The 13,153-nt window shown below is 41.2% G+C and overlaps 1 protein-coding gene across 4 annotated transcripts in view; it reads left to right on the top strand.

Annotated features, from left to right (window-relative positions):
- SLC26A5 (solute carrier family 26 member 5) overlaps positions 1-13,153 on the top strand; it is a 42,672-nt gene that overhangs the window by 9,548 nt on the left and 19,971 nt on the right. For all 4 annotated transcript variants that reach the window (XR_002827476.1, XR_002827477.1, XM_023748393.1 and 1 more), the window contains 5 exons: positions 6,017-6,221; positions 7,893-8,032; positions 9,667-9,777; positions 11,377-11,543; positions 12,083-12,247. Coding sequence is in view for 2 of the 4 variants with exons in the window: in XM_023748393.1 (XP_023604161.1) it covers positions 6,070-6,221; positions 7,893-8,032; positions 9,667-9,777; positions 11,377-11,543; positions 12,083-12,247 (735 nt within the window). In the remaining 2 variants the exon portion in view is untranslated. Of the gene's footprint in view, positions 1-6,016; positions 6,222-7,892; positions 8,033-9,666; positions 9,778-11,376; positions 11,544-12,082; positions 12,248-13,153 lie in introns of those variants that run through there.

Below are 13,153 nucleotides of genomic sequence, written 5' to 3' on the forward strand. Positions count from 1 at the left end.
CTTATTTACAAATGAGGAATCTAAGGTTGAAGGAAATTAGGTGCCCTGCCCACAGTAGTAATAATAATAGACACACTTACTGAACACTTACTGTGTGCCAGGCCCCATAATAAGTACTTTAGAAACATTTTCTAATTTATTCCTCTCAGATCTCTAAGGAGGTTTACTTTTATCTCAGTGTTAGAGCTAAAGAATCTGAAGGAGAGAAATGTAAATTATTTTCTAATTCAGGACAATTTGGAAGTAATAATTACTCTGGGGACAGCAAGCAAATACCAGGACCTATGGTCACCCTACTTAGAAAGGACAAGTAACTTGCCTTCCATCCTGTCATAATGGCAGAACCAGGATTGGAACTGAGGTCTCTGCGACTCCTCAGCCTGTGCTCATAACTGCCATTTACAAATTAGCAAACGAAGGGACAGAAAACTTATGGACCTTGCAAAAAACTCAGAGCTATTACTAGTAAGTACCAGGTGCAGAGGCCAAACACAGTCCTTCTGAAACCAAAGCCTACCACACAATGCTGCCCCTCTGGATACTAATCTAATATCCTTTAGCAGAGGAATTTAAGGGGAGGAGGAGGATATGAGGTAAAGGATGACAGAGCCCCAGGCTAAATACTTGGTCCCTGCCATTCAAAGACAAAGAGCACTCAGTTAACAAATGTCGGGGAGCCTGCTGCATGCTGGGCTCTGTGCTGGGTGTTCAGAGACGATGGTGCTCCCTCGCGGAGCTTACAGTCTACATTTCGGACCAGCTTAGATTTTAAGGCCTTCGGATCTTCCTACATATCGCGCTACTGCAGTTAGTCAGTGATTGTTATAAGGAGAAGCGGATAATATATTTCTAGTTATGCCAGAAATATAGAGAAGAGGAAGCAGCTTTTACAAATTGCTTTTCAGGAAAAGGCTGACAAAGTCATAAGTGAAAACTTTATTTTCTGGACTATAATTCATGAAAACTTTTCTATATGCCATGTTCATTATAGAAACGTTTATGTTCTGTTGCTCTGGGAAGTATAGAAAAAGTTTATAATAAATAGCTTTTATTTTTGTTGGTTGTTCATGCTGACACCCATAGGTAAATTATGTGAAAGATGTAGTAAGTTTGGGCATGTGCTGCATACTTGGGTTTAAAAGGTTAACATAGCCCTAGCTGGTTTGGCTCAGTGGATAGAGCATCGGCCTGCAGACTGAAGGGTCCCGGGTTCAATTCTGGCCAAGGGCACATGCCTGGGTTGCAGGCCCCATCCCCAGTAGGGGGGCTGCAGGAGGCAGCCGATCAATGATTCTCTCTCATCATTGATGTTTCTATCTCTCTCTCCCTCTCTCTTCTTTTCTGAAATCAATAAAAATAAATTTTTAAAAAGATAAATAAATAAAAGGTTAACATATGCATTATTGGAATTATAACTATGCAACTTGATTACTTTGAATAGATGGGTAGATGTCTTAACTGACATCTCCAGTTCATAGTGAAGAATACTCACCTTCCAACTTAAAACTGAGGAAAACATTATTAAACTGGTGTGAATGTGTGTGTGTGTGTGTGTGTGTGTGTGTGTGTGTGTGTGTAAACTTCTTAGTTGCAGACAACTGAATCCATTCTAGCTAATTTAAGCACAAAGATTTCATTGGCATTTTGAACAAACTTGCCAAGACTAACCTCAGAATGTTATCACTGGAAATATCATTTAAAGACCAGGAAACCAATACCCAGAGAGGCAGTTATTTTTCCATATTCATTCAACAAGCATTTCTGAGCTCTACCTAGCAGTCACTGTACAGATAGCAACAGTATTGGGTTTCTGTTCTCATGGAGCTTACAGTCTGGTTTCCCAACAGGTTGTTCATCAGTCTTACCCCATGGGCTTTAAAAAATACAGATTCCGGAATTACTCAATCCGAATCTTGTAAGGACCTGGAAATCTGTGGTTTCAAGCTCCCAGGTGATTCTGACATGTTTCCAAGTATGGAACTCCGGATCTACTTAACCCTGTCATCACAGCATAGAACTTGAGATGCAGAAGTAGGGCTAGACCCTGACCCTCACCTCCAATTTGGAGCATCTTCCATAAAATCATAGTGAATCTTCATTATTGCCAAGCAACTAATTCTTGCCTTTAGTTTGAAGCTAAAACGTTGCTGCTTTGTTATAATATTTTTAACTTTTCAATTACAGTTGACATACAATATGTTATTAATTTCAGGTGTACAGCAAGTGATTACACATTTGTACACCACGTGAAGTGATCACCACACTAAGTCCAGTACCCACCTGGCACCTTGCATAGTCAGTACAATGTTATTGGCTATATTCCCTGTGCTGTACTTTACATCTTCATGCGTATTTTTATATTGTTATGATTTTTATTTATAAATATCTGTGCCTTTTACATTTGACAACTACTTTGAATAGGAAACAAGTTTTGCATTTTGAGAATATTTTTCGATAAGTCACTTACGCCCAAGTGAGTGTAATAGAGTTCATTTTCTCACCTACAGTGTGGGGGACTTAAATTGGATGATCTCCAAGATTACTTTCAGGTCTAGAAATCTATGATAAAAGATGTTCTAAACTATTTTTAAATTTTTTCTCTTATAGCTGTGGAAAAACCTCTATGTCAATTTGCTTTTCTGTCATTAGTATTTTCGTTGGCGGACCTACCAGAAGATGTATCACTTTAAGCCATCTCAGAAGTGACGTTTCTCTCATGTGAGGGTTTGTTTTACAATTTGGTGATTTATAATTTCAATCGCCACTCTGGAACCTCATTATCTGTCAGATAGGAGTCTGGTCATTTGATCTCCTTGTGTTGGTCCCTCGGTTACTTTGCCTCTCTCATTCTGATAAGGTGGTTATTGATAGCCTTCGAGGCTTTAATTATTTAATTATTGCTGATGAGTATTAGAAGTTCCCCAAAAGGACAGCCTTTCATTATAACATGCTCTGCGCCTTCCCAGGCCTGACCCCTCCCAGCAGGCCTTTCTTTCCCCACTTAAGACATCTCTACGCTGCCCAACAGTTATCTCAAGGAGGACAGAGCCTACAGCCAGGGTCCCAACACTTCAAAAATATTTGAGAGCCCCCTCTTTACTCTGTCTCTTCCTAACCTACAGAGAGTTACAGTTGCCCAATTTAGCAAAATGTGTTAAAGTTGAGATAAAGAACAAAATTTGAATGTCAGCACGCCCCATGCGATATTTGGAATACACATAGACTGAAGAATTGACTTGTGGCGTACTGGGTGAGTGTGGCTTTTCATCCTGCCGTCCGCTAAGTCAGCAGTTTTGAGTCTTGGCTGCACATTAGACTCCTGCGGAGAGCGTTTAAGCTCTCCATCCCTGCCTGCCTCCCGGCCAATTCAATCAGAATCCCTGGCTGTCGTCGGGCATCAGTGGTAGTTAGAGCTGCCCAGGTGATTCCCCTGTGCAGCCAGGCCTGAGGACCAATTCCCTAAATTAAAATGTCAAATTCCAAGCACCATTTTTACGGCTAAATCACGCCTTTATATTTCAAATTCCTCTTCAAAATTTATTTCATGTGCTTTTCAGTAAGCATTTTATATTAACCCTTACTATATTTATTATGTTATGTTCTAGCATATCATCTATTATAAAGATTACTTTTTTTAAAGGATCTCATATGGCTTTAATCATGTCACTGATTTATTATTATTTCGAAAAGTATATAATTGGCTTTTGTTTTCAAATGTTTCTTTGTGATTTGTTATGTCAAACCGGCTGGGGCTCTTAGGATGCTTTCTTAAAAGTTTTCTGATATCTGTTGTTTTCTAAAAGATTCTGGGTTCAGGCAGAGTTGAAAGCCAGTATTTTTATATACGTCAAATACCCACCTAGCTGATCATCTGAATTTCCCAGGGAACTTTCAAAACATACATCTAATTGCTCTGCTTAATGAAGTCAAAAGAATTTTGAGAGGTTCTAGGTGGAGGGTAGAATAAGGAAGAGGATGTCTAATATTTTAGAAATATCTTACTTCCTCCACTATACTATATAGTATGTATATTTACATTATACATACTACAATGTAAACCTATTCTGTTGCTCTGAAATCTTAAGAAAGTCACCACACATGGATACAGTGATACAGCGATGCATGCCTATACCCACATGGAGTGAATGTCCACTGTCCAGGCCCCACCCATGGGAATCCTAATTCAGAAGAGTCAGAGTGAGGCCTCAACAGCAGTACTTTATTTTTTTATAAGAAGGAACTCTTACTTTTGTAATATATTTTTTATTGATTTCAGAGAGGAAGGGAGAGGGAGAGAGAGAGAGAGAATCATCAATAATGAGAGAGAATCGTTGATCGGCTGCCTCCTGCACGTCCCCTACTGGGGATCAAGCCCAAAACCTGGGCATGTGCCCTGACTGGGAATTGAACTGAGACCTCCTGGTTCATAGGTTGACCTTCAACCACTGAGCCACACCAGTTGGGCTCGGCAGCGGTACTTTAAACCTTTCCCCAGACGATTGTAGTGAGTGGCAAGGTTTGGTCACCACTGCACTGTAGATGATACAATATCCTTAGACAGTGGTCATCACTACTTGTCCCATTGACAACAGTAAATGTGTGTTAAGAGCAAAATCATTGGTAAAGCTGACTTTTTTGCAACATGGAAACAGAAACAAACAAAAAAACAGTCTGTTTCTTACTAGATTCCCCTCAGCTCTGTCTGGTCTATTTCTCTTTGAGTGGCTCTATGAGGAAGGAATAACCTTTCTAAAAATAGGACAGAAGAAGACCAAGGAGGACGTGTCCAAAAGGAACAATACAGTAAAAGTGTTTATAATAGACTTAACCTTCTGCACTGTGATATAACAGAGAGGAAGCCTGGCTTACGTTATCAACAATCATGAGGCACCAATCCAAAGATTTTATTCATTCAGCTATTCCTGAGTGCCTGCTAGGAAACAAGGACTGAGATAGATCCCGGGAATTCAGAGTGTGGTGTTGCCTGGAGGAATTTACAGTCTAGAAAAGGAGACCAGTAATTGTAATACAGTGGGAGAAAAATGGGAAATTATGCAAAGTAGCAACTAAAGACACATCTATGAAGGATTAGAGGTGAGGGGGAGACTTCAGAGAACAAAACCAGGCTTTTGAAAGCTACAATGATAAGTGTGTGGGGGAAATTGAAGGAGAGTGAGGGAAGGAAATGGAATTTCTTAGAGTGAATGGGACTTTAAGCATGGTATTTTCCTGAATTACAAACGTTTCTACAACACTGTCATGTGATGTTTTGGAGGAGTTGGGGGCAGCTAGAAGGCAGAGTGGTAGCATTGCCATGTGTCAAACTCAGCTCATACATCAGCCCAGATATTCTTGGATATTGTGATATCCCTAGAGTGGCCATAAAAAGTTAGCCCAGCCCAGCCAGCGTAGTTTGGGTTGAGCATCGACCTATGAACCAGGAGGTCATGGTTTGATCCAGGGTCAGCACATATGCTTGGGTTTCGGGCTTGATCCCCAGTGTGGGGTATGCAGGAGGCAGCCAATCCATGATTCTCTCTCATCATTGATGTTTCTATCTCCCTCTCCCTTCCTCTCTGAAATCAATAGAAATATATATTTTTAAAAAGTTAGCCCAAAACAAAAACATACAATCTTTATTTGTCAGATTCTGCTGCAAAAATCCTTTCTCCAGACTAATCTTTTCATGTCATCCTTATTGGTACTTGGTTTCATTTGCTGCTAGAATTCTTTTTTATTTTAGACTCTTGAATTTTCAACCTCTTTGGACCTAAGCATATTTTTTTTTCATGATGCCCTGCGGTTGGTCAATGAGCCACTTATTGACCTGGGGGGTGATTTTTATTGATTTTATTTCATTTATTAGTGCCTGCTATGTATAGATCACTGTGTTAGGTGCTCTGGGGTGTCCAAAGATGAAGCATTCAGAACTTAGAATACTGCAAGGAAGAGATGCTTAAGAACAGTCATCAATTGGATTTTGGCATCTGAAATAGAGTGTTTCTTTTCTCCCTAGTGACACTCAAGAAATGCTTGTCTCCTGCTGTTGATGAATAATTTCAGAGTACTATGGATCATGCTGAAGAAACTGAACTCCTTGCAGCGGCCCAGAAGTACTATGTGGACAGGCCTATCTTTAGTCATCTGGCCCTCCAGGAAATACTGCACACGAAGGACAAGATTCCGGATTCCATTGGGGATAAGCTAAAACAGGCATTCACGTATGTTGTGTTTTAACCTGTTTCCTGTATTCTGTCATTCAGTTGTGAATGACAAGGTCAAGTGTATAAGGAAAATCTGGTGAAATGGAGGGGAAAAAATGGTGAGCACTCGTGATTTGCTGAACTGTCCACAGGGTCGTCTGTGATAGATATTTGATTGAGCACGCGCTTCATTATGTATTTCACCATACTTATTGAATTCCTGCTGTGCCTTGGGGATTATGTGTAAAGTTTCCTATAAATAACCCACTTCCAATTCTCCACCACATTCAGAATATCCACCTCTTCCCTTTGTCTCTCAGAATGCTCCAGCCATTCTCTTTTTTTCTACCCCATTTGGCAAAACCCTGAATCTAAATCCCCAACCTATGCTGTCAAGGACCCTCAGTGGCCTGTGACTCCTAATTTTGGAGACACGAACACAGCCATGTTGCAGGCATGAGAATGTCAATACATGTGTGCCTGTTGATAGCTCCCAAACTTCAAAACCCAACCATTTGATTACTGCCTCCGGAACCCTTGATACTACACCTTCTGTGTTCTGTGTTCATTTAGGCTTCACCTTTTAGGAGAGGTGAAAAATGTTTGCACTAGAGTCAGACTCCCTGAGCTTTATCCTAGTCCCACCACCTACCAGCTATGTGCTTGAGTTTCCTGGTCTGTAAAATGGGTATAATAATAGTACTTACATCATAGAGTTACTAGGGGATTAGGCATATGGCAAGTATTATATAAGTGAGACTATTATTAATATCTCAATTCTCTAAACAAAATATCAAATCTAGTTTGTTTTACTCAAATTTATTGCTCTTACCACAGTTGCCTCACATTTTGCTTGTAATATTTTCCTTCATCAAATTGCCAAATACTCTTAATCACTAAAGATGCTATATAAAAATACCATGCATGCTGCAATAATATATTTTGAATGGAACAAATTGTTTCCTTGTCACCGGGAACACTTAAAATTTTCCTTGTGGCCATGGAACTCATCTGTCCATACTGTTACTCAGTGATGTCTTTGATCATTGGCGTAGCCTGGCAAAAAAATTGGCCAAGGCCCACAGGGATTAAATGCAAGGCCTTGGTTTTATCAGCTTGGTCTTCCAGTTAACCAAGACAACCAGACATAATAGACTCAGCTATTACACTCCAGTGACAAATGGCATTTTGAGTTTACCGAATCAAAGACCCTAAAGCAAGGGGCATATTTAATAAAACTCAAAATACCTGTATAAATTTCCTTGATTTTATAAGGAAAGAGGAAAACTAATGGGCAGATGCTGGTCATTGGTTCCACATTCAAAAGTTAACTCAATCAGTAAATAATTCCCCTACTTCGCTTTTATACCAACACAGGAAGTACATTAAGGATTGTATCTATTAAAAGAATAGCTTTGGAGTTATCTCAGTTATTCTGAAGCTAAATTTTTCTTCTTTTTCATGATCAGCCGTAGAGCATTATTATGGAGCCGATTTAGATGTCCCCAACAACACAAATTGCAAGAACAGCTCTTCTTGTCTCTGATCTCTGCAGAGTGAAAGCTTATCCGCGGCACCAGTGGGAATGTCTTCCTTACCATTCCAGGATAAAAGGAAGGGAAAATGCCTCAGTTCAAACTCTACAGAAATGTTCCTCATTTTTTTCTCTGTCATTTTTTGTTCTCCCAGATGTACTCCTAAGAAAATAAGAAATATCATTTATATGTTCTTACCCATAACTAAGTGGTTGCCAGCATACAAATTCAAGGAGTATGTGTTGGGTGACTTGGTCTCAGGCATTAGCACAGGGGTGCTTCAGCTTCCTCAAGGTCAGTAGAATATATTTATTTTTGTTTGTTTCTCTTACTACATTATCCTCAAACAATTGCTTGACCTGCTTTCTGTTTAATTTCATCATGATTGCAAATTCACACTTGTTTATCAAGATCTGCTTGTCCCTCCCTGTCTTCATGGAACTAACTCCCCAATCAGGGACAGAGACCTGAATCAAATAAAAGCACATACATTTTTATGTATAAACTAGGGCCCGGTGCACAAAATTCGTGCATGGCTAGTGTCCCTAGGCCTGGCAGGCAATCAGGGCTGGCCAAGGCCTCCCTTCCCCAGCTGCCAGTCAGGGCCTTCCTTCATTCTGTGCCACCCCCTGGTGGTCAGCATATGTCATAGCAAACGATAGAACTCCCAGTCGAACTCCCGTGGGGACACTTTGCATATTAGCCATATATACACACACACACACACACACACACACATACATATACATATATACATATATATACATATATATAGATGATGTTAAACACTATGAAGGAAAATACAGGATACTATGAGATAATCACAGGGAGACCTAATTTAAGAAGGTAAATCACAAAAACCTCTTTAAGGAAATGAGATGTGAGCTGAGACCTGAAGGATGAGTAGGAGGCAGGTAAAGAAAGAGAGGTGTCCAGCCGGTGTGGCTCAGTGGTTGAGCATCGGCCTATAACCCAGGAGGTGAGAGTTCAATTTCCAGTCAGGGCACATGCCGGGGATATGGGCTCAATCCCCACTAGGCAGCATGCAGGAGGCAGCCAATCAGTGATTCTCTCTCATCATTGATGTTTCTATCCCTGTCCCACTCTCCCTTCCTCTCTTTGAAATCAATAAAAAGGATGAGAGGAAATGCATTGCAGGCAGAAGGAATAGCATGTGTGAAGGCACTTGGCAGAAAAAGAATTGGGTGTTTGAAGACATGATTTGCAGAATTAACAGAAAGGCAGTGTTCTGGGAGTGAGGTGGGCAGGGGCTGATCAGCCTAGCCGTGTTAGCCACTTTTGGGTTCATTCTGAGTGCAGTGAAAGCTATCAGCATGCTTTTCACTTGGGTTTCCTTTGTAAGAGTCACTGACACTGCTGTTTGGGGAATGGATTTGGTTGGTGGGAGGGGCACCAGAATGAATGTGGGAAGTCAATTAGAAGTGGCTATGACTCGGTATAGGCCAGTGGTTGGCAAACTGCGGCTCGTGAGCCACATGCAGCTCTTTGGCCCCTTGAGTGTGGCTCTTCCACAAAATACCACGTGCGGGTGCGCATGTACAGTGCGATTGAAACTTCATGGCCCATGCGCAGAAGTCGATATTTTGTGCAAGAGCCGGTATTTTGTGGAAGAGCCACACTCAAGGGGCCAAAGAGCCGCATGTGGCTCACGAGCCGAAGTTTGCCGACCACTGGTATAGGCAAAGGCGATAATGACTCCTGGAAAAGAGGAGATGACCAGGGGACATCCCAGCCTGGGCAGAAGGTAGGATAATGTTTAGGGTAGAAGGGCGGGCCAGTGAAGATACTTCTGCTTAAGTTAACATGGTTGTCACTTGTTCATCAGAGATAAAGAACCAAGAGAAAAAAACATATAAACCATCTTTTCTAACGATCTCCCTATTTCTGTCTGGTGTTTAATCCCGCAGGCTTAGCCTTCGCAATGCTGGCAGCTGTGCCTCCGGTGTTCGGCCTGTACTCTTCGTTTTACCCTGTTATCATGTATTGTTTTTTTGGAACCTCCAGACACATATCCATAGGTAAAAGCTTATACTTGATACTCTAGTACCTTTCCATTTGGCTTTCTCAGCTTTGCAATGTGCCGAAGACATAGCATGTTTGTTATTGGAATATCCGCTTAATAATAACCCAGTAGGTACTTTAAAATACACTCCACCCAAGATTTCTGAACTAATAGCTTTCTTATCATCTTGGCATAATGGGTCGGGGGGGGGGGGAGAAAGGCAATTTTCTTGTGTAAAAAGCAGTTGTTAAAATCTGTGAAATACGTGTTTTAATTCATAATACAATTTACTTGCATCTGTTTTTCTTTTTACTTCATTAGTGATACTGCAAGTTCCTAATTACCACACATGTATTGCATTTTCATCTGATTTTAGGCTCTGGATTCCCTGTAGTGTATTTCGTGTATTTAGGATCAGATTTGTATGGATTTCATAATAGCCTTGGTGCTGCATGAGGCAGCCCCCAGCAAACACAGGCACAATGTTTCAGATGTCCATTCCTAGGTAACAAATACCCCCCAAATTTAGCAGCTTAAAGCAAGAATCATTTCACTGTGTCTCACAGTTCCTGTGGGTCAGGATTTGGGAAAAGCTCATCTGGGCAGGTCTGGCTCAGGGTCTCATGCAGTTGAGAGTCAGAAGGGAGCTGGGGCTAGAGCAGCTACAGGAAGCCTGAACCTCTTTCTCTCTTGTTCCCTCTCACCCTCTCCTCTTGCCCTTTGCTCCCTCTCTTTCTTCTTTCTCTCCCCACTCCCCTCTCTCCTCTCCTCTCTCTCCACCTGGTCCTAACTGGAGTTTTCTCACGCTCAGGGCTGCAGCACGAGCAAGTGTAACAGCTCTCAGGTGGAAGCTGCATCACCTGTTGTTACCTAGCCTCGGAAGTCAACAGTATCACTGCTGCTGCATTTTTTAAAATTTATCTTTATTGTTGAAAGAATTACAGATGTCCCCCCTTTTCTCCCATTGACCCCCTCCATCTCACATCTGCCCCTCCCAGGTTTTCATCACACTATCCTCTGTGCCCAGGGCCTATGCATCTATGCATATACATTCCCCCAGTTAATCTCTCCCCACCCCATGCCCACTCCCGCCTTCCCTCTGAGATTTGTCAGTCTGTTCCATGCTTCTATGTCTCTGGATCTATTTTGTTCATCAGTTTATGTTGTTCATTAGATTCCACATATGAGTGAGATCATGTGATACTTATCTTTCTCTGACTGGCTTATTTCGCTTAGCATAATGCTCTCCAGGTCTCTCCAGGCTGTCTCAAAGGGTAAGAGCATTCTTTTGGTTACTAATATGTCACAAGTCCTCTCAGATTCAAGGAGAGGGGAATTAAAAATTAGTCTATGTCTTAATAGGGAAATGTCAAATTTCTAGAAGAGTCTGTGGGATGGAAGATGTCATCATGGTCATTTTTGGAGAATACAATCTGCACACACACAGTTTACATACCAGTATAAACCAGGAGCAGTGGTTTAATGCTTAAGGAGAACAGTGCAATTTTATTTCAATGATGATTTGTTGACTTCGCCCGTGTTCTCTAGAGTACTGGCAACAATCACATCAGATGCACTGAAACTGATTTCCTTGATTCACGCTTCACTATTCCAGGTCCGTTTGCTGTAATTAGCCTGATGATTGGCGGCGTGGCTGTTCGATTAGTACCAGATGATATAGTCATCCCGGGAGGAGTAAACGCAACCAACGGTACAGAAGCCAGAGACGCCTTGAGAGTGAAAGTCGCCATGTCAGTGACCTTACTTGCAGGAATCATTCAGGTAAGACTCAGAGACGGGGAAATGGGCTCTCGTTGGTTCATTTCATAAATATCTATTGAGCACTCGTGGCTGGTCTACTGGGTGGGTAGGATCAGCCTGCAAGATCCCAGAGCTCAGAGCTCGCAGCACCCGGGAGCACCTGGCTGATTATATGCCTTACTGCAGTTAATTATGTTTTAGGAGCCAGCAAACCTCCGCTGGGTACTTTAGAGATTCCAAAAGCAGGAAAAGCCTGAAGCAGAATTGTTTAGTAATGGGAAGAGGCTTCTCATATGTGCTTGGAAGGAACAGGCAATGACATTGACTCAACGTGTCCCCGGTTCTGAGTGCCTGATGCTCCTTGGGACTCCAAGCCACTCCAGACCTTCCAGTGTTTTTTGTACGATCAGCAATTGATTTGTTAGCTGCTTAACTGTTGCAGGTGCAAATGCGTAGTGTTAGAAAGTGGTCCAGAAAGAAACTTGTATGTTTTCTGTTGGTTTTAACTTCCTGATCTGTCATGTGATTTATTTGTTTCTTTGTCATTTAAAAAAAAATAGTTTTGCCTAGGTGTCTGTAGGTTTGGATTTGTGGCCATATACCTCACAGAGCCCCTGGTGCGAGGCTTTACCACCGCGGCAGCCGTGCACGTCTTCACCTCCATGTTAAAATACCTGTTTGGAGTTAAAACAAAGCGGTACAGTGGCATCTTTTCAGTGGTGTATGTAAGTAAGCAACTGACTGGTCCTAGTTTTTCCTTCTTTCTTTTCCCTCCTCCTCTTCTGTATCTCTTTTACCTTCAGGGCTCACTTTTCTTTTTTTCTAAGAATTTTAATACAGTGGGAAAAACTTGGTTATTCTAAAGCTTTTCTGAAAAGAGCACTACAAAATGAATTAAACCTTAAACTCTCCTTTTATTAATGTACGATACTGCCTGCCTTACAAGGAATTTTTTGTCAGGTCTTTATTTGGTGGCTACACCTTCACCCTCGAGACAGAATTATATTCTCTTTGGGAAGTAACAAATAATTTAAAAGTGTCATGGGAGAACCTAACTCCCTCAAAAACTGCTTATTCAAGGAGGCAAAAAATAAGTCTATAAAAGATTTGGCTAACAAAGTTAACCAGTTTAATCTAATAAAAAATATATAGACCTTTGCATCCAACTCGGATAAAATATAAATTCGTTATAAGAGCATAGGGAACATGGTAATAACTAATTGTGTTGAAACACATGTGAAACTGACCACAAATTCTAAAAATTTAGTATATTTTTACACAGTATGGCATAATTAGTAATCAGTAATTAAATATAGCTTTAAAACTGCCCTGACCGGTTTGGCTCAGTGGATAGAGCGTCGGCCTGCGGACTGAAGGGTCCCAGGTTCGATTCCGGTCAAGAGCATGTACCTTGGTTGCTGGTACCTCCCCGGTAGGGGGTGTGTAGGAGGCAGCTGATTGATGTTTCTCTCTCATCGATGTTTCTGACTCTCTATCCCTCTCCCTTCCTCTCTGTAAAAAAAATAATAATAATAATAATAATAAAATAAAATAAAATAAAACTCCCGCACATTTAGAAACAAAAAAAAAACCTACTTCTGAGTAACCCATGGATAAAAGAAATGTTTAAA

The sequence above is a fragment of the Myotis lucifugus genome, unplaced genomic scaffold, assembly GCF_000147115.1.
Source record: "Myotis lucifugus unplaced genomic scaffold, Myoluc2.0 scaffold_1357, whole genome shotgun sequence".
NCBI lineage: Eukaryota > Metazoa > Chordata > Mammalia > Chiroptera > Vespertilionidae > Myotis > Myotis lucifugus.